This window comes from Diuraphis noxia, unplaced genomic scaffold (genome assembly GCF_037042655.1).
Source record: "Diuraphis noxia isolate RWA-SAM2 unplaced genomic scaffold, SU_Dnox_SAM2 contig0004, whole genome shotgun sequence".
NCBI classification, from domain to species: Eukaryota; Metazoa; Arthropoda; class Insecta; order Hemiptera; family Aphididae; genus Diuraphis; species Diuraphis noxia.
The window spans coordinates 16,370,578-16,393,031 of NW_028301714.1; the positions used below are offsets into that span (position 1 = coordinate 16,370,578).

The 22,454-nt window shown below is 35.6% G+C and overlaps 1 protein-coding gene across 1 annotated transcript in view; it reads right to left on the reverse strand.

Annotated features, from left to right (window-relative positions):
* Nucleotides 1-2,157: 2,157 nt before the first annotated feature.
* Lim1 (LIM homeobox 1) overlaps nt 2,158-22,454 on the reverse strand; it is a 40,650-nt gene continuing 20,353 nt past the window's right edge. Inside the window, exons 3-8 of the mRNA XM_015518143.2 lie at nt 20,703-20,908; nt 9,289-9,519; nt 8,958-9,175; nt 5,768-6,050; nt 4,411-4,569; nt 2,158-3,275 (exon numbers count right to left, since the gene is read on the reverse strand). Coding sequence (XP_015373629.1) covers nt 3,214-3,275; nt 4,411-4,569; nt 5,768-6,050; nt 8,958-9,175; nt 9,289-9,519; nt 20,703-20,908 — 1,159 coding nt within the window. The 3' untranslated portion in view covers nt 2,158-3,213. The remainder of the gene's footprint in view (nt 3,276-4,410; nt 4,570-5,767; nt 6,051-8,957; nt 9,176-9,288; nt 9,520-20,702; nt 20,909-22,454) is intronic.

Here is a 22,454-nt window from a genome sequence, read left to right on the forward strand (position 1 = left end):
ATATCACCGCAAAGCTATTATGCATATACCTAGGTTTATACCACGAAACCTGCGTACAAGGAACAAGTTACCTAGGTATGTAAATATATTGTATGTATATCGTATATATTGAATATACACACTTTATATATCGTTTTCTCGTCGCATGATTTTCAAAAAACGTTGTCTCTGCAGCAGCCCCGGAAAATAATAACCAGCTCTTCGACATCAATACAATTGATGATGTTGTATATTATACATCATCATTCATTATAATAATAAGAATAAAAGCATGATTTCTTACCTTGGAGGCTTGGACGTTTTTGCTATTATTATTATTATTATTATTACTATTATAATTATTCGACTTTTTGATGAACCCAAAACAAATGAAGTGTATTGTAACATCTGTATAAACATCGACATAGCAGCGGCGGTATTGTCATCATATTATATAGCCGTCGACGTCGTCACATCGATTCACTTCCGTAGTCATTCACGTATGGCAGGATGACACAGCAATATGTTGGCGCGTACGCACCTTTAGCGTGAATTCACGTGATAGATTGCTGCACCCGACCCGCACACTGCACTAGCTATACGTGCTGCACGAATTTTACTCTATAAATGTTCTCGATTTGGAGTGTTGCAAACACAGACATATAGTCGAATTTCCTACCGGATTCAAAAGAAATTATTAAGAATACACCAGGGTAGTCCGTATACAGTTTTTACTATTTTGATTTCTAGCGCCGCTTAAAAGGTGAAAATATATCGAGTATCTATGGATATTTAATTTCAACCAGAACGTTGAAGGTACAAAAAGAAAATATTATACCTAATAATCGTTGAAATGAAAAAAAAAGTGATGGTATATTAGGTACCTATATACGCCGCTATATCGCAGTAGGTCGCATAAAAACATCCCATTGAGATTATTTTATTATTATATTTAACTATTTAATATAACAAAATATATTGTCATTCGTGGGCAGATGCAACGGTATCACGCGTGCTTATAAATGCACTCGCAAATGCATGTATAGTGTATACTATTATATTTTTTATGTAATAGTATAATATTAATAATATGCAGGTAGATACTGTCGCACGCAATAGAAGAACGTTTTTTTGACGGACGAGTACGTATAATATGGTTTAGCGAAAAAAAAAATAATGACTGTAGAATAATATATTTTTGGGTAGAAGAAAAATGTCACCGGTGCAGAGCTACTGTGTATTATACATTTTATTTTATTTTCTATTATGTGCGATAGACAACGACTTGTCACAAATGCACACACACGCACGTATGGTGTCTCACGCACACAAGCATAATCAATTACATTAGTGTCGTACATATATTTACGAAGAAATAATATAAATATATAGGTACACTACAGCGTGTGTCCCTGCGGGGTTTTCGGGCAATTATTTATTTACACAAATTGACCATAATTACGGTTATTATCGAGGGGACGGGCGGTGGCGGGGGCACTTGACGCCCTCTAACCCCGCCCGGCGGCGACGGCAAATAAAGAGCGTGCGCGCGCTTGAATACACTACTCACACACACGCGCGCGCGTGCATTCACTCACCGTAAGGCCATCAAACGGCAACCGCGGCAGCGGAGGAAGCATCCAGTCAATTCCGCACATAATATATAATTCGATTACAATCGAATAATGGTTTTTATTTTTTTGGACTTTTCCGACCCTCCTTGTCGGTGGGGTCGTGGACTCCTCGATTTATATTATACATACACGTATATACACCACAACCGATTGTTTTCGAAACTTCATTATATTATATCATATTATACATTACGTGTTTACGCGGTGTGTGTGTGTGCGTGTGTGGGTGTGCGTATACGTATACTATTCTTGCGTGTACATAATGACGTTTGGCCGCCGATGATTGAAGTTGGGACACTCGCAACGACACGTCTACGGCTCATAACGTAAAATTATTAACATACTATAGGTATATATATAGTATGATATTATTATTATAAACGACATAATTACGCCGCCGCTGCCAACCAGGATATCGTAGCCGGTATCGTATTTGACATAACTGGTATCGTGTTTAAACGCGTTTTGCAAGTCCGAGGACAAACATTGTACTCCAGATACTTTTTTTTTGTTATGAAAGGGAAAGACAATAAATAAACGTCAGTTTTTGATGTGATAATGACAACAGAGTTATATATATTATTATTATTTTTTTTTTTTACAATAGACAGGTTTGATGATCATAGGGAACGTATACAATAACAACAAAAAAAAAAAAAGAAAAAATATTTTCAACTTTGGGACAATAGTAAAACAATAACATTTTTTATCGTAAATCTAATTTTTCATAATAATAATAATAATAATAATAATAATACACGGTTTTCTGTGAAAACCGTTCACAGACATAAGGGACTTTTCTCTATAATATAATATATAATATTCACGTCCACGTAATAGTTTACGATTTTTGGGACTTTTAGGACACGAAACACACGGGGCATACAAATAATCGTAAATATTATAAATAGTTAGAGGTGTGTTATATCATATAAATATACATACATAAATGCATATTATTTATATTCTAGGATACATCTAGCCGTTTACACTTTATAAATTTTAATCAAAAAACTTGTGACCGCTGCAGATTTCCATGCGACCAAAATTACGACAGATGTATTAGTATTTATCGAGGAAAAAAACCTTGCCCGACTCGGAAGATTTTTTTTACATATTCTCTATGTACACCGAAAAAGCAAAATTTTTTACAATATAAATTTACTCTAACCTACAAAATACTGCGTTATATGCCTACACTCGCTTTATGTATATACACATATTTTTTATGCACGAAATAATGTTAAACGTTTATGTATATTTTAAATCCGTTACACAAGTTATAAATATTCTCTATTTTTATACATAATAACATTTTATTTTCGAAAAAAATATAATAACATGTAGGTATTGCGGTGCTCGATTTTAATTTTTTTTTTCTAATTTTTAGTTATTATGCGTAAAGATGTTTTGCGCTATAATAATATAATATAGTGATATATAATAATAATAATAATAATAATAATAATAATAACATTATGGCACGGTTCTATTAATTTTACCTCCGTTTGACAGAACAACATTCTTAAATATTATATTGTGAGTGTTAGGGCATACATCTGTGGAGACGATTGCGATCGATGTACATAAATACATTATCTCACCAGACGATACCTTCGTTCTGTAAGTTTGGTGCGTCTGAAAACCCACTGCTACTACCACCTGTGAAAAGAACAAAATATGCGCACATTATACATAAATGTTATTTAGATTTTTGCTCGCATAACAGTTTAAAGAAAAAAATGTAATTATATGATTTGTAATTATATATATTATGTAAATATTCTCTATGATATTCTGAACACGCATTTTCAGACTACCTATTAAGTGTATATAGATGCATCACAATAACGGATGTCATCGATTTATATATTTTATATAATTGGCAAGTCCACTGTGCATAAACACACTGACGTAAAATTATTATATATAGAGAAGTTTAACTTGTTTTGTTTGTTTGTTCGATTTTGTACGGAGTCTGCATTTAATATACATAAAAACATATTATAATATATATATATATATATATATATATATATATATATATATATATATATATGTATATTATGTATAAGTGGTAACAATACTAATAATAAAATAAACGAACCATTTTTGAACGAACGCTTATTTTTATTCTATACCAGTTGTATATAAGCTTTATAAACAATTTTCTTTGCATTGTAATCTTCCAGGCCTAATATGATTATTCTAATAATATACTATGAAAGTCATAAAATGTATGTTTATACGACCATTGTATAATTTTATGAATAATATTTGGAGATAAATATTACTATACGATAATAAAATCTATATTTTACTGCAATAGGTATAGGTTTTAAATTGTATAAATAATTTCTAAGAATGTATTTTACGTTATAAAATCCCTTTATATATACTCACAATATATGAATGTCTAAGTGTTTTCGATTCATTTTAACGTTATACCCAAGTATACTTAGTACTTACAGAGGTCATAATATATTGTAGAAAATGTGTCACCTACAATTTTTGTATAATACAATATATTATGAATGATTCGTTTATGAGATTTACATACATAGCTACTTGTTTGTAAAAACTACAATAATAATTGTTTTATACGCATGGAATGATGATTGAGTAATTTGTCAATAGTGTGGTAAGCATATTAAGTACGTACCTACTATGTATTATACTATAACGCCACAAGAGAATAGTGTGCAAATTTGTACAAAGAGCATTTGTTTACGAGACTTTTTGTATGAAAATAAAAAACCACGAATGAATAAAATATGTTATTTTTAAATTTACTTGCCTTGGGAGCCCATGAATTCTGACGGACTGCCCGGCCTTTGTGACACGAGCTGCTGGTCGTTTGCCTGCTGTTGCTGCGCAATGAAGCCGGGCGGAGCATCTTGGCCCATGCCCGGGTAGTCGGGTCCCATTCCAGACATCGGGTTAGAATCCATACCACCTATAAAAAGACAAACAAGAAGGGAGGAGGTTAGCGAACATATTGTTTTACAAATGCAAAAAAGAGTTACATGCGTGCGTATGCGCATAATCTGTTTAATATTATAATATCGCATAACATTATGTAAGCGCGTGTCCAACGTCAACAACACAACATCGTCTTATTGCTCCTGCTGAGAGGTCGTGTTGTATAGAAGTTTGTTTTTGTTCCCTATATAAATACATCGTCCGTGGTCAAAACCACTAAATAATATAATCTATGCATAACAATATTATTATTATTATATATCGTTCGTCTGAATAGCATATTATTTTTGCGTGGTTGTGGTTTTACGGATGGGTAACCACGTAATTATTACCGGACGTGCATTTCCGACAGTCATCGGATTCGAAGACAACGATAAAATAATATTAAAATTTGACCATTTGCGTTTTTGTATTTTTCAGAAATATTATTAAAGTCTAGCGCGTTGCTCATGTACACAGTGTCATCGTACATACTAATTAAACGTTTAGTATACATGTTTTCGAAGTTAATTATAAGGCGGTTTCAGAAGTATTTTTACACCTTACATCGTTGTATGCAACATTTGTACTGAATGTAATTGGATTTTTCGTTAAAGCACACGTTAATCGTTTTATTTAATTAAATAATTTGTCTTTCTCGTCTAATTATAGTTGAAACGAATGTTGACAGTTTCTTAAAATAATAAAATGTCCTAAAAACGTCTCTATATCATATGATGGTGGTATGATATATAATTCAACTAATTCAAGGTTTCTGGTTCTTTTACAACTGTGTACTATACGCTTTTATACAGTCGATATTGGAATATTCTCCCAGTCCAGTAATAGGCATAAAGAAGAAGTAAAGACGCTATACAAGTCTAGAAGCTTCTCTAGCGGATAGAAAACTACATGTAGTTAATTTGGATTTTGGTATTTTTGCGTAAATTAATTATTGATGTTCGGGTCGATTCTAACCTCTCTCATTTCCAAAATAAATCTTAAATTTCCTTGTCATCCAATAAACTCAATTTCCCCTTTATTGTTTATTTCCACTATGTTATATCATTGTCTCACTGTTCTATGAAGATTTATGCCAGTTGTGTAGTTAAATAGATAAATGTTATGCGATACTTGAATGTTTTAAATTTAGAAAAATAGTATAGTAATACCATAATAAAGGTGATATTTACCTGGATGTCCGAAGGGTCCTCCGGGTCCGCCACCACCATGCGGACCGCCGTGATGACCGAAGAAGTCAGGGTGGAACGATCCAGGCCCGTAACCGAACTCAAATTTGACTTCGGCTGATCCAGCGAAATACGGGAAACCTGGTTGCTGGTCGTCCAATGATCCAGGGCTCATGTTCAACGGAAACCCTCGCATTTTCCGCGCACCACCGTAAAATGGCCCTCGGCCCATGGACGTCAGCTGTTTTAGCCGCCGCTCTTTGCTCCTCTTGTTCTGGAACCATACCTGCAGAAACAATCGAAAACGTAAATATTATGTAAATTGGGTGATATCGATCATCGATGGCCGTTTTCGAGTCCTATGACCTATACAACTGCAGCAGCCACAGGTGTTATACAACAATATTATGTTTATTCATAAAAAATCGCTATCATTTTCGATGGATAACTATGTGCTATTAAACAATGCCAACTGTTCCGTGATGCAGCGTGAAAAGAAACAACAAATTTATTGAAAACCGGTTTATATACACACTCTTTTTCCATAGTGGTAATTTGTTCTATCGAACACTATTTGACTATCATAATTCGTAATATTTGATAAATAATAATAAATAACGTTTGTGTATAATTTATTATTCACGCCGCGTGCATTGCATTACAATAAACAATATCAAATCGCCTATATTACCACGCACCTATATACGTATAAGTTATATACATTATAATATATATGACATGTTTTCTGTTAAATCATACAACGAAGAATTACGGTATTATTTTTATAAAAATTAAATCGAATAAACTTTTTTACTGAGGGAGTTTTCGTCAAAAATAATGTTAGTAAATTTTCTTCAATAAATAATCCTGCAGTCTGAAACGACAATGTAACATTTTTTTTTAACGATCGGTAATATTCGTCATTAGGTAAAACGTTTTTCGATACACTACAGCGAGAGAGAAATAAAAATAAAAACAGAAGACTCAATTTCTACCTAATGTATTTTTAATGATTTTCTTTTGGTTTCGGAGCGGGGAAAGGCGCGTTAAACATTGATTGATGGCCGATCGTAAAGACTAGTGGAAAAAATGAAATAAAAGCGCGTGCACGTTGTGTGTGACCTCACTAAAGTCTCTGGGATTTTTTTTTTTCGTAGACCGACCACAACCCTGGTCCAGTGCCGAGAAACCACCGTCACTCACTGCTGGACCTCCCTGACTGTGGTTAAAACCGATCGAGAGACAAAAAGAAAAAAACAATCAAGTACACACGTCGTCGTTTTCTTATGCGCAAGCACACGCGCGATAATGACCGCAGCTCGTAAAGATGAAAACACTCTTTGTTGACCACAGGGCATAGAAAAACCACATGATAAACGCCATACCACATGCAAAATCATATGAAATATAATATATTATATTATATAGGTACGCTTTGTCTACATATTGTGCTTATGGTAAATATAACAATTGCAAAAGTACGCGAAGAGAAAACAATTAAACGTACATTTTTTGCCACTCACAGATGCCTGAAAATTCACAGGAATTCTTGCTGCAGGTAAGTACGAATATCAAAAGACTTTATTTTTATTTTTTATCTTTTATAGTTTTCTTTGGTTTAAGATAATATAAGAATATTCAAAAATAGAACTTACACAATTCCATAAGTAGCTGGTACTTATATATTATAAATATATAATATGACGCGTGCATTTATAAATATTAAAATTCTCTTTTATTAAATTATATTATCAATCATCGCGTATTTATAAATTATCATCATATTTGATTATACCTACACGAGTTCGCGTGAGTGTATATATTGTGGAAAGGAAAAAAACCTTATTGTGTGAGGTACGAAAAATTATGTGAATTTCCATAAGGTTATTTCGCGTTTTGTACATTATAGATATGAACATATAAACTCATGTTTAAATAATAATATATATGTGTATTTGTTATTTATATGTACTGTATAATTTGTTATTCTGTTCGTAATTTGTATTGGCGGTGCGCGGGTATATATTATGAGGAAAAAAATATATATATAGGTATTATATAATGTATAATACCGAGCGCAATGTATATATATATTTGTATATAAATAAAGTCGTTAGCCTTCCGACCGGAGCAAACGTGAGAATCATAAACAAAGCAATGGTCAGGGAAGGAGGGAAAAAATATAAGGAAAAAAAAAGAGTAGAGACGAAAAATAATTAAAATCGCACGGTTTTTTGACGAGGGATCCGACGCGGAACGCATTGCCGCCGACTATATACGTGTTAATCTACAGTTGTGCCTATATAAATATACATAATATAGAGGAGACTCGATGCGCCCAGTAAGTATATATACATAATATCATCGTGGATTGCGGCAGAATAAACGTTCATTAAACGCCTCGGAACGAGTCGTTTTACTCGGTTTATCAAAATGTCATCAAAGTCCATTACCGTCGGCGTCGACGTGTCAAAAATCTGGCGCTTGTCGTTTTCTTTATATTATATCATGGGCATCGGTGGCGCGTCTCGCATGCGTTAATTCAAAGCATATATAATAATAACTATTATTATTATTATTATTATTTTAGCTAAAGTATACCAAAACTGATATAGTATATACGAATGTATCTGTATATAATATTTATGACGCTTGCGATATAGGACAAATGCGTTAGATTTGTAATATGCACAAGACGCTGGAAAATATTTGAAACGCGTGATGATGCACTTGGTAAATTATTATTATAACCTTTCGGAGAATATATATATATATATATTTTTTATCGGCACCATCCCGAAACAAATACATATAAATACGAATCGCTGCGTCGCACTGCACGGGCGTTGCGCGTATTATAGTGACAGTTAATTTAGAGAAGTGAATTTACGACTTTCGTCCGTCCGTACCGTACCATATCGTCCGTATCCATACGGTGTATATAGGTACCTATATAATGTGTAATAATATACATCTTTGACACGCGCAGTCGTTTTAAATGCATTATCGCGGCGTGTGTGCCGAAAAAGCACGTGTTCACATACGCATATATAAATATAATATAATATGTAAAAACGTCAAACTATATACACTGCGTATACAAAGCCACGCAGCGAATCGGTATTATATTATAGTATAAACTATAATATAATATGCTGCTATGAATATTTTAACAACTTTAAAGTATATCTACCTGAATGACCCTCATGGGTAGGCTGGTCTCTTTGGCTAATTGTTCGCGGATGTGCCTGGTAGGTTTGGGCGTTTGCGAAAAGGCTGTCTTAAGTATTTCTAGTTGTTTGGCCTTAATAGTAGTCCTGGGCCCCCGTCTCTTGGACCCGGAATTCCCATCGTCCGGTGATTTATTCTCCGTTTGGCTATCCCTGGTCTCTGGGTCGCCATCCAAAGAACCTTTATCGGAAAAATACGAATATTAATGAGTATTATATTTGTCACAAACTCACAACCCGCAATAATAATGCTTGTTCGCATATACATATATATTTTGGGAAATGGCCGCTTACCTTGGTCCTCGGAATCTTCTTTGAGGTCTAAGCCCGAGTGAGGGGCTTGCAGGTCACCGGCCGACAGCGAGTTGTTGTTGGCTTCTGGTGTAGTCGGTGGCAGTATCGAACCGGGGCCGCCCGATCCGTGGAGCCCTGTGATGAGATGGTGTTTGGTTGACGATATGCTGTTCGAGGTGGTCTCGTCGTCATCTTCGTCTTCCGATCCCGAGTACGTCAACGAGTCGATACCTGAAAAACGAGCGTAAAAACCGATCGGTTAGATATCTATCATCACACACGATGTAAACAAGTAACAATACTTAAATGTAATATTATATTTGTAAATTGTAATACGTGTGTTTATTTAACATTTTGTATTTTATTGTGTTGAATAACTGCAAACAGATTATGTGTTGCGTGCCGAGGGTCTGCAGATGGGAGAGGGGGAAGGGTTGGTGGACGAGTATTTATAATATTATATATTGTATACACACGCATCACGCGTTGGTGACGCGTGAGAACGAAACAGTATATATAAAATACCACAAATAGACACGACGCGCAGAGGCGGAAAAAAAGAAAACAAAAAAAGGGGTAAGAAAAACACGGGTCGACGCACGTTTTGTTAAAAAGTATAGTATATATAATTGGTAGACGATTCGAACAAACAAGTATAAATATCCAGAGGCGGAGGCGTCAGAGCTTGGCGAATAATACACACACACACACAACAGCATTGTGTACACACGGCGCACGATGTGTATATGTATATTATATACAATATGTATACACGTCGCTCGGAGGGTGCAACTCTGAAGCGCGTTCTGGGTAGGTATACAATACATATATATCCCTCTAGGTTGACTGTGGTGCGATTGGTTATTGTCGAGGGGCAGATAGTGGCGGGGTTTGGGTGGAATAGGTTCGGGGATGGTGATGCCGGAGAAGGACGCGACGAGATGGAAACAACGCGCGGGAAGAACGGGTGCGCGCGCGGAGAAGGGCTTACGACAATATTTGTTCAGGAATCAAACTCGATTACCCATTCGCGCCCGCGGGGCGTACTGCACGCGCGCGCGCCCGAGGACCACGCTGATGCTGCCGTGTAGCCGCGCTCGCGGTGTATAGCATTAAAGCCGCGTCTGCCAATGGGGATGATAGGAACGTGAGCGCATATTGCCGGCTCACAATTCCAGAGATATAATAACATACATACGCATATATATATATATAATATGTATATTATGTATAAGCACACACGTATACAAATACTCGGCATATACAAACACACACACACAAATGTATACATAATATATGATATATATACTAATACTGCTGGTGGTGTTGGTGGTGGTTAGTATCCTGTTCAAACAATGTGGTCAACAGATAGAAGGAAAAGGAGAAGGGTATATGTGATAGATGGGGGGGAGGGGAGTGTATCGATGACAAAAATCCCATCACGAATTCAATCGCGCGTTCCGGCCCTTTTGCTCTCGTCCCTCGCGGTGGATCTATATACGTACATATATGATATTATATTATTGCGTATACGTATATATTATAAAATATTACGTACGCACATCACGCAAAAGGCTTTATGATCCACGCGTGTGATACGTCCTATCACAGATATTTGAAACACTGCACATATTACCAATATTATATATAATAATATTTAAAGGATATTTCATGAAGCGATCTGATTTTAATTTGAAATTCCATACGTGTACGGACGCTAAAATTGTGTAAGCATGTAATACGTGACATTGCTGGCGTTGTCGTATGTATACACAAATTATTGTTTAGGTATAAAAATCGAAAACCAGACCACTATCCTATACTATATTGTACGATCGATTTTCATTTGTTATTGAATCGTTTGATTTTATTCCAAAAACTTTACGCGAAACATGCACATTATACGAATCGTAATTATAGAATCGCGCGAAAACGAACGCGAATTTTTATCGTCTAGAGTCGGCGGCGGTATGTCGTAATAATAAGGGACGTTGAAAAGAATAAAAAGTTACGGTCTTTTTGTTGCACCGCGCATATATAATATTATATAGATATACACGTGTGTGCACATTCATATAATATTATAATAATAATAATATATACCTACACCGCATAAAATCGTTTCTTTCGGAAGTTTTTGTACGGTAAATTAGCTAGGTAAAAAAAATAATATAATGTAACAATCGTAAAATAAAAAACGAATATATATATATATATATTATATACAATAATAAATGTGTAAAATACTGGGAGCTGGGTCATTACTGTCTTTTCGGGTTATTTTACAAGCTGCTGTATAATAACCGAGTAGGTTTTCGGCGTTATGTATAGTATTATACGCCCAAGTCACAGTTCGGTATAAAGGATATTATGCATATAAATATATAGTTTTGAAGGATTTTTTTTTATGATCAGCCCAGACCGACCGGAGTCTTTGGCCCGTCAAAACGATCGCAGGCGCTCATATTTACATATAACACGAATTTTTTACATAATTTATGCTCGAGGGACGTTGAAAAAAAAGTGACCAGAAAACCACCAGAATACCTGTCAATTTTTACGACCCGTCTTAGGTGTTCGGTTCTTTTATGATTTTTTTTCTTTTTATATAATATATATACATATTATACATATGTACGATATATTCATAATTTTTTATTTTATTATTATTATTTTTTCCTAACTTCTCTGTCGGTCCCCTTGAAACGCTCCCGTACGCACCTATACAAGCACACAAGATGTAAATCGTATATATATATATATACATGAAATATAATGACATTATCACCGTGTCCCGAACAGACGTCAGATTTGTTTCGAGCCATCGAAACGTCAAGTTTACGATCCGCCGCCAGCCTGTTTGGTTCGAACGTCGAGAACGTGTGAAAAATACACATAACGCTTATGAATTACAACTTTTTTTCAATTCTGGTCCCTCTCCTTTTCTCTGCCTCTCTCACTCTCTTCGATCCTTCATTCTAATTTCAACGGAACTTCACGTATTTGAAATACAAGTATGTTATACGGCTGTGCCGTAGTATTTAAAAAAAAAGACACGGACTGCACACGCAATCTTTTACGAATATTTACGATATGCCACGTCAGTCAACTGCTTGAAATAACCATACTGCAATACTATAATGTAATACACTCGTTATATTATATATTTAGGCACGCTTATTATAATATGCGTTTGGCACTTTGGTGTATTGCTTTTTTTCCTTCTATTATGGTTTCCAATCGAATTTAGATTCGGCGAGAACGGTCGAGTTGAGTAATTAATTTTACGACTGAAGCAGCATCACAATATATACAATATTATTATGTACCTACGGAGGAAATCACGCCGTTCAAAATGCATCGAGCATCATCGAGGACGTGGTGCAACAATAATAATAAAATAGGTACCCATGTATATTATATCATTACATTGAAAACCACAGGATTTATGTCGAAACTTATTTCTTTGGTCTGCGAAACGCGCGTAGTGATCAATGTCGCTCGCACCCGTCGCATACCACGCGACTATATCGTAGCCTAATTGGATTCGTTAAGTGTCGGCACGGTACGCGTGCTGAGCTCACACTTGTGTGTGTGTTTGTGTGTGTGAATGCGTTCAGGTCGTTTATGCGGCTGTATTATATCCATAAAACTTCTCGGGCGTCCGCCGTTTCACACCTTCACCAGAGCCCGTTATATCGCGGACGGAATAATAATTATAAAAAATAAAAAGTAGGTATATAAAAAAAATAACATCGCATATATATCTAACGACGACGCGGCCACTAAATCACTCGTGCCCGAAGACATGTCATTGTTTATCGTCGTTATTATTTTATTTTACTTTTTTTCCTACCCGCGCGCGTCGTCTAATTTACGCCGCGGACGTCACGTAGTGTAATTTTTTTTTATCATCTCTTTAGCCCGAAGCCGATTTACGATTCCTTCAGCCCGGCCGTAACGCGTGTCTGGGAATATAATATATACGCGTGAATAAAGAATAGAAGAAGAAAAAACAATAACGCGATAACACTACAGCACTATATATAGGAAGGTACCTATAATGTATCAATATTATTATAAATATAAAACATATTATATATATGTAGGTACCCACAATATCCTATTATAGGTATAAGCCTATATTTTAAAGTATAATGATACGCAGGACCTATTTAGATGTATGTCATAATATTTATTAAAATACAATCTGCAATCCTAAATAGGTATGTATAGATTTAAGGAAGTTCAGGTTGAGCTGCAGGTTAAAGATATCACCGAGCACGGTATATCTTGTGACGTGTGTGAGTATTGCGCATCAGTGTACTAATTCGGAGACGTTTAGCGTCTAAAAATCTCGGCGACCGACACCATATAATATATTATATTAAATAACAATAATATAATATACCACTTGGTTTTGGCCGATACAATCGTATCGTATATTATTATTTTTATTATGTATTATATATATATATTGCTGCAGTGTCTCTAATATATCACGTGTTGTACCCATTGTATATTACATAGGGACATCGGTCGTGCGGCGTTGGAGGGAGGTGCGTACCGTCCCAGGGCTGAGCGGCGGAGGGTCGTGTCGGCGGCGTCGACGGCATAGTTCCCCCCGCGGCGACGCGGTAAAAAGGCAAACGGGCCCCCCGCTGAGAGCGGCCGCCGCACGACTCCTCTGTGTGCCGTCGGCTGCAGTGTATAGCAGCGGTGGCGGCGTGCGGCGGCGACGTATAGCCCGCGGGGCGTTTCGCGATTTCGACGTCGCCCGTCAGACGCAAAAGAACCGGCCGCCGCCGCCGTCACTGAGGTCATCTCGTCCGTCGTCGTTACACCGCGAGCGTATATTATTATTATTATTATCATTATTATTACTATTATTATTATTATTTAATATAATATTATATTTTGAACGCCGTCCTATCGCGCCGTCGCCAATCACGTCTCATCCGACGTACTCACGTGCATGATACTCGTGTGCGAATAAAAATAATATATAATGTATTCCCACATATATACATATATATAGGTATACCATACGTGGTTATACAAATAGGTATATAACCTGTATTTTGAGTCACGAATCGTAATTTATAGAAATGGAATATTCATCGGAACCGCGCGAATAAGAACACTCTAAACGATATAATAGTGCGCATCATTTATCGAAGAATATATTTCATAGATATTCGTTTCATTCGTGCTTATATATTGTATACCACTCGGGAAGTAACAATCTATCTATTTCCGCGCTCGCGCTATGTTTTCCAATGCATAAACGCGAATTTTGTTGTATATATTACACACATTGAACATTCATTGCCTATATAATATATACGCCTACAACTCATTACTAAATTTGAATAAAATAAAGAGACTTTCGTTTAATTTTCGAGGTTACGGGATTAAACACTATATGTACGTAATATATAACATATTATATTATGTTATTATTTATAATATTAAACATATTATATGATGATTACGGCGCGAGACCTACACGAAATATTTCGTACACTCACTCTCGCGAGAGATAATTAATTATCGTCCGCGGTGGTGTGTCTAGACGTCGTCGTGTAGTGATAAAACGCATTTTTCATTTGTTGATTTTTCGACCGTCGGCGTTGGCGATGGAATATATACATGGGAAAAGTTTGACAATCGGTTATAAATCACTATCGGAGCAAGGATTAGACGCGCGATCGCATAAGCGTCGACACATCATACAAGATACAAATATAGGTACATAAGATGGGTTACCTATTAAATGTATATAGCGGTCGTCGCTATATATTGTGCTTCTCCCAATACAAATCTTTTATATTCTTTAATATGTAATCTATATAAACCAGACTCGATTCGAAGCGATTATTTTTTTTGTCTTTCGTCTTTTATTGAGAACAACCGCGTTTACGACACATATTGCAGACGTTGATGCTGCTGCAGAAAATGTCATTTGTGTGCGAGCAAATCGGGTAAGCGTGAAAATCGAATATTAAACAAAACAAAAAAACACGACAACGACGACAGGAAAATCGCATTTGCGAGTCCGCCATTGCAAGCTGTATACGGTTCATTTGGGACGAGATGCTCTTCCCATCCCGTCAAATAGTTGGTATTATAATAATATATATATATATATACTATAATACATAGGTACCTATTAAACACGCAAGAAAATCGTTATAAAAATGGCGTCGTCGTATAGCCATCGTCGGCGAAACGAGACGGAACGCGCTCGGAGAAACGATGAAACAAAAAATAACAAAAAACAAACGTATTTCGTAGTTTTTTTGCGATTGACTTCTTTTATAACGCAAAAGAATACAACGGATTTTGAACTTTCGAGGATGGAAACAAAAAACACTTCTTAATTCTTTGACAAGTTTTTATAAAGATATAAAATGTAAATACCTATTTAATACCAATGCAAGTTATATACCTGTATACCCTAAATTACCCGCACGATGACGGTTTCATAATATTGTGCATCAATATATTATATAATTACGATATTATTTCAATAAGGGTAATTAATTAATGCGCTTAAGTATATAATATGTTGTCAAGTCTAAACATCTGAACGGTTATCCAGAGCTTGAATAATTGAAAGAAAACACGGGGGCGTGATGAAGCTCTTCTTTAAAAATGTATATATTGATTGGCGTTTACCCGTCCTTTCTAATTACATATCATTATCGATTAGATATTTAAATATTAGGTATGCACATTTCTTAATTACTTCCGAATACCCCATGTAATTATTATTTTCAATTTAACTAACCTTCCTAAGTAATATAGGTATAGGTAATGTGTTAAATGGATATACCTATGCATATTTAGTGTTTGAAATAAACATTTTCGATTTGAACATTGTGCGTGAATCAATATCAACTTTTAAAGTACCTACTCGTTATATTTCTGTGGCAGGTGTATACCTAATAAGTATAATAATACAACGAAGATCATCGATTCAAAATCGTCGGCGGAATATTATCTGTATTATCGGAATATTATCGGAATATTACAACAGTTATATCGACTTTGGCGAAAAACTCTATCGTAAACAACATTGTATATAATTATATTATGTATACGATGTCAGGGGCGCATGCGCGCAAACACGTTGAGTAGGTGTGTATTATTATAATATTATAAGTATTACACTAATTCAACGTGTTTAATATTATTATATCGTATGCATGCAGATTCTTCATTCTCTGATAAACTGATGACTGTTGCAGTGGCGCGCGTATATATTCGCGGTGCGGCCATCGTAGCCTCCGAGAAAGCTGCCGCCGTGGTACGCCATGATGATTTTTGACGGCCGCCGCCTCCACACGGTTCGGTGTTTTTTGCACGTTTACATACGCGATTTTATTATGCTGCAAAAGTAGCAGCAGAATACTTAGTGATATTATTTCATCGACATGATGATGACTAACGAATATATTGTCATAAAATACTAAAATGTATACAAATGATACGCGTAATGTAGACCGTAAAAATATCGATTACATAATATTATCATTACCTATTCGCGTTATCGCAATAAGGCAGATATGACGTATGAGTGATTCTTGACTTTTGACATGGGAGTGGCATAGAAATACCGAGTTAAAAGTATAGCGTCGGAAGACTGTTAAATTACAGTGACACAACTAGAAGTTTTCAGGGGACGGGATTTATGTTCAAATACCATAGGAGTTCGCGATCTGCAGTTATACGTAACTTAACGAAACGTTCTTCATATTAGAATATAGTTATTGTGTTATAAATAGTATTGTCATATTATGAAGATCATTATTATGGATGATAATTTATTCATATTGATATACCTACCCATTATATATTCAAGATAATACAATTAGGCGTAGTGAATTCTATTATACGGAAGTGTATAGCAGGTCCCGTGGTGGCACTGCGTTGTGTTATGTCGTTAAAGGTACCCATTTTGTTAATTCTTCATTATTTTGAATATAATATGATCATATAATTTTTGCTAGATAGTGATAATACTTTTGACTTTTGAGCGATATACACTGGAAACCTACTATACCTAACCTGAAGTACTAAGCGAATGAACGTCTGTATCTATAATCACTAGTATATAATGTGCCGAGGAACTAAACAGATCTATATATTTTATTATTATGTCTTAAGAGTATCCCTCAGATAATATTGTTTTTTCATGTCAAGAATACCGCCATCGAACGCGTATTATTAATAACATTTATTATAATATTTTATTATATGGGAACCGCGCGTGTATATGTGTGTGTGTGTGTGACGTGTATATATTAATGTATACGAGCAGGCGTCGTGTTCGGTGAGAGACCCAGACATATACACAACACGATCGATACACCGCGCTGGTTGAAATTAACACGAAATATCCGTAACGACAAACAGGTGGATACTTAATATATATATATATATATTACAGAGTGAACGCGACACGGACTACGGCCGTATATATAATATAGAGGTATACACATACGATAATATATTATTGTATATTATAGTTTCGACATTATATTTCTTTTATTTTTTTTCTCTCTCTCACTCTCTCCCTCCCGTGAGCACCGCGACGTGGACCAACAATGGAACAATAGTTGTAGGTACCTACCTCTATACCTATACATAGTGCATGGTGGCGACCATATATTTATTGTGTACGTTCGCTACCGCGGTCACACACATAATATAATATAATATTTATATATATATGATGTATAATAATAATAATAGTCCGCCGATAGTGCGAGGACGGCCCCGAAGGAGACGCGGGAAAAATGACCCGCGGGGAATGCGTGTGTACGCGCGCGATGGTCTATTCTCTGTCTTTCTTTTTCTCTCTCCTCGTACACGCATATTATGTATTATATACATGCTCTACTACCGTATTATTATTATATATACCACTACTACACACGTAGTGACTATCGCGTCTTGTATATGTCTATACATATATATATATATATATATATATATATATATATATATATATATATATATATATATATATTATATATTATGTATAGGTACTTGCCGCAGACTGTAACGAAATTTCTGGCGCCTATTTAACTCACCGTGTACCACCGAGTACATTGTGCGTGTGTGTCGTATGCGTGTGTGTGTGTGGCGTGTAACGTGAAAGGAAGAAAATTCCAATATTTCGACTCACAATGCCATTATACGTGCGCTTTGGTGTAAAAATTGCTTTTATTTTTATTTTTTTTCATAAACAAAGCTTGTATAATGATGTATATATTATACGTATATAGGTATGCATTTGGCCGTGTTTTTCTTTGTTTTTTTTTTTTTTTTTTTTTTTGTCAAGGGTGATGTCATGTTGTAGACGCACGATAGCCACTGTTGAAAGTTAAACGCGCGGTTCATTTGTTTTGACGCAAGGTTTCGTGTTTTTCTTTTTCGCATCTGCACTTTTTTGTGAAACTTCGAGGGGTTAAAATATACGTAAAAGCACGCCGGTCGTTTCAAATATTTATACGCCACCTACATGCGCGTACAACGCGCATAATATAATATTATACCAATATTGGAACTGCAGGTGTTTATAATACCTTTGGTACATGTTTAACGTAGGTAAAGGTTTATACTTTTGTGCGCATCATATTTTTATCTACTGTTAAACCTTTTTTATAACCGGTTATTTTAAACCCGCAATATTTTGTAACTTCATTATTATTCTATTACGGGTCGACGGTAATTATTGTTTTTACTTTTACTTTTTTCCATTTTCACTACTTGTATGTATATAATAGCTGAGACTAGGATCACGTCTAGCGCGTCTAGGAACATCCATCATTATTATTTCAACTTATTTCATTGGGTGCTTAATTTTAATTTTTTTAGTGCGTGAAAATGACTCGTATGCGTCCAACCATCTAATTTCCTTCGGTTTTTTTTTTATCTCGGCCATCTTCTATATGCACAGGCAAGTCCATGCCTGGATCGGAAAATACGATTCTATACGTCTTACTGGACTATATATTAATGTATTATGTTATATATACACAAGCAAGTAGGTACGCCTATACCTATGTACCAGTAGTGTATATGGCTGCGATTTAACCGGTTTGCACATATTAAATACATACCCATCGAGTAGGTATATTATAAGATTACAAAGCGCTAAACTATTATTTTCATTTGTATCATTAGCACCGCACCAGACCTTGACACTCAACTCATACAACCGGTTTACAGTTAGTACAGTCATACGCATGAGAATATAATATTATTATGTAGAATTTAAACCCAATTACTCGCGACTTTTGCGGTTAAATGCATATTTTTTTCTCCCAGATATACATCATATTATAGAAATAATTTATGTACTATTACGTATACGTCGACGTTCATAATATTTATACGGCCGTTGGTTTATGCCTTATAATTGTTATACACATATTATACATGCGTAGACCGAAATACGCGCTCGCATAAGTTTTTAATTTTCTGACGTGTATACAACGCGCACACGTGCAATAAACATTGGCGAAACGAGCTTTGTCGCGTGGAGACCAACAATATTACGATATAATTTATCATACGCGACTGTGTTTTAAGAACCTCACGTACACCGCTGCAGTAGGTTTCCCTCAAACCCAGCGGTTTTGTATATTATGAAATATTGAAATGCTGCACGCGAACGCGCTCGGTGCGGTGTGGTATAGAGTTGCGCGTACACATATATAGGATATACTACGTTTTCGGACGGATGTTGCAGGCTAGAGGGGGTGGCAGCCGGAACTTCATTTCCATAGTTGGGAAACTCGATTTGAAACTCATCAACGGAAATCTAGTTATGCGTGCAAAACGGGTCATGGCGAAGGGTTGTCGTGCGTGCCGGGGGTGTATATAGTATATATGTTTCAATGTTTGTGTGCGTGAGTGTGTCTATATATACATATATATATATATATATATATATATATATGTATATTATCTGTAAGGGTAGAGGCGAATATAATATATATATATATACGAAGGGAGTTTTGCGCGTCGTGTAACCGGTAACCACGTTATGTCCCCCGTTTTCAGACAGGAAACAAACTTTGGAAGTAGAAATGGCTGGAAGGGGTTTCAGTGGCGTGGAAGAGAATTGGAAAAATGTATATCGAAATAGGACTTAATCGATTTATATGATTTTTCATTTTCAGTTTTCATTTTTATTTATTTATATATTTTTTTTTACCGGACTATCTCAAGATTTGTTTTAAACGCTTTCTTCCTTTCTTTAGTATTTATATTTTCCGTAATGTAATTATTAATTGTATTTTCAAACTAAATACTATATCCCCACAAGTAAATTATATATCCTATTTAAAACATAAGTTACGGTAAAAAAAAAAAATAATAATAATAAAATAACGCACCTTGTCCATTCTTGCCGGATATGTAATCGTCCTTGCATATGAATTTGTTGTCTTCGAGCACGTAGAGTTCCTCGCCGGTAGACAGCTGTTTCCGACATATCATGCACGTGAAACAGTTTAGGTGAAAAACTTTATCCCGGGCTTTCCGCACCAGGTCAGTGGGTGAGATGCCCTGGGCGCAACCATTGCACTTTTTGCCATACCGCCTGTGGTAACAAAAAAAAATTCAATGAATTACACATCAACTTCGTCTCACCTCCGTTGCAAAAAATAATAACCTTTACTACATGTACCAATATAATATATCGGTTATCGATAGTAAGTTTATATAATATGTATAGAATGTATATAGATGTGTATGTGTGTGTGCGAGTCGTATACCTACAATTCCTATATATATATATATATAATACCTGTGTGCGTATAAGGGGTGGTGCCCCAAAACGATTCATCATCTCTCCGCCACCGACGCAACGAGTCGGTCGGGTTCAAAAGGAGAAAATAGTGCGAGAGTTTATGTGGGTGATAGGGAACGGGGGTCAGATAAAAATATACTGCAGAGAGAGTGAGAGAGATGGATAGAGAGAGAGTGAGAGATTGAAAGAGAGCAAGACAGGAGAGAAACAATAACGTAAAAAATGCGTTCTTCTCTCTGCAGCGTTCGTGAAACGGCAGGGCGTCCAGGCGCTCACTGCTCACATACACACAAGCGCATACACACACACACGCATACACACACTCTGGTCGTGCCGAAAAGCCGCGCGCGAGGACACGCGAGGGTCACAGGTCGTACGTTTAATATTTCGGACGAGGACGTGTTTACGACGCGTCTAAAAAACTAAAATATAAATATATATATATACATATACATACTTATATGTATAAATATAATATGTTTAGGAAAAAAAATAACTTTATGTACACATATTTTTTTTCACCGTTTTGTTTCGTTTTTTATAATCTTCCGAAACTTTTTCAAAGGGTTATAATATTATATATATTTTTCCGTTCTGGGAACAACGGTCGCCGCCGACAATCGTGGTAATAAAAAAAAAAAATACATACTTAAATTATATGTTTAATATTATGTAGGTAGGTCGTCGCGTACTATAATAATATTGTAGTATATATATATACCTCTCGACTTTATATGTCTCGCGTGCGGTAGAATCGGTTGACCGACCGAAAAACTATAAAAACGCGTTTTTCACCGCCGCCACGTGCATGATACGGGGTATTATGTTAGATTTTTTTAGCGACTACCGCTGCCGCAACAATCGTCCGCTGTCGTGATGTTATTACATTATAATTTCAGACGAACAATGTAGTGCTCGCGCAGACGTTTGGTGAGCAGCAGTTATTTAGAAACTTGTGACGATGACTAAATACACGCTGTAACTGTCGTCTGTCACCACACTTTATTTAGGTAGTTATAGGTTTTCTATGACAATGATGGGAGTATACCAAGTAACGTTATACATGTATATATTATTATATTGAACAGAAAAAAAAATATTTTCCACTGTATTTTTCGCAAAAGACTTTATAGTATTATATTATACACTCCATATATTATTACTGTCATTCAACAAACAATCCGTCAAATGTGTTTTTGTGATGAAAAAATACTAATATATTTATTACGCGTGGCCAGTGTCCACACCGAATGAAGAAGACCGTTAACATGGACTTACGAATAATTCACACAAACCCTATGTGCATACAGCAATATTACAAATTCTTGATTTTCAA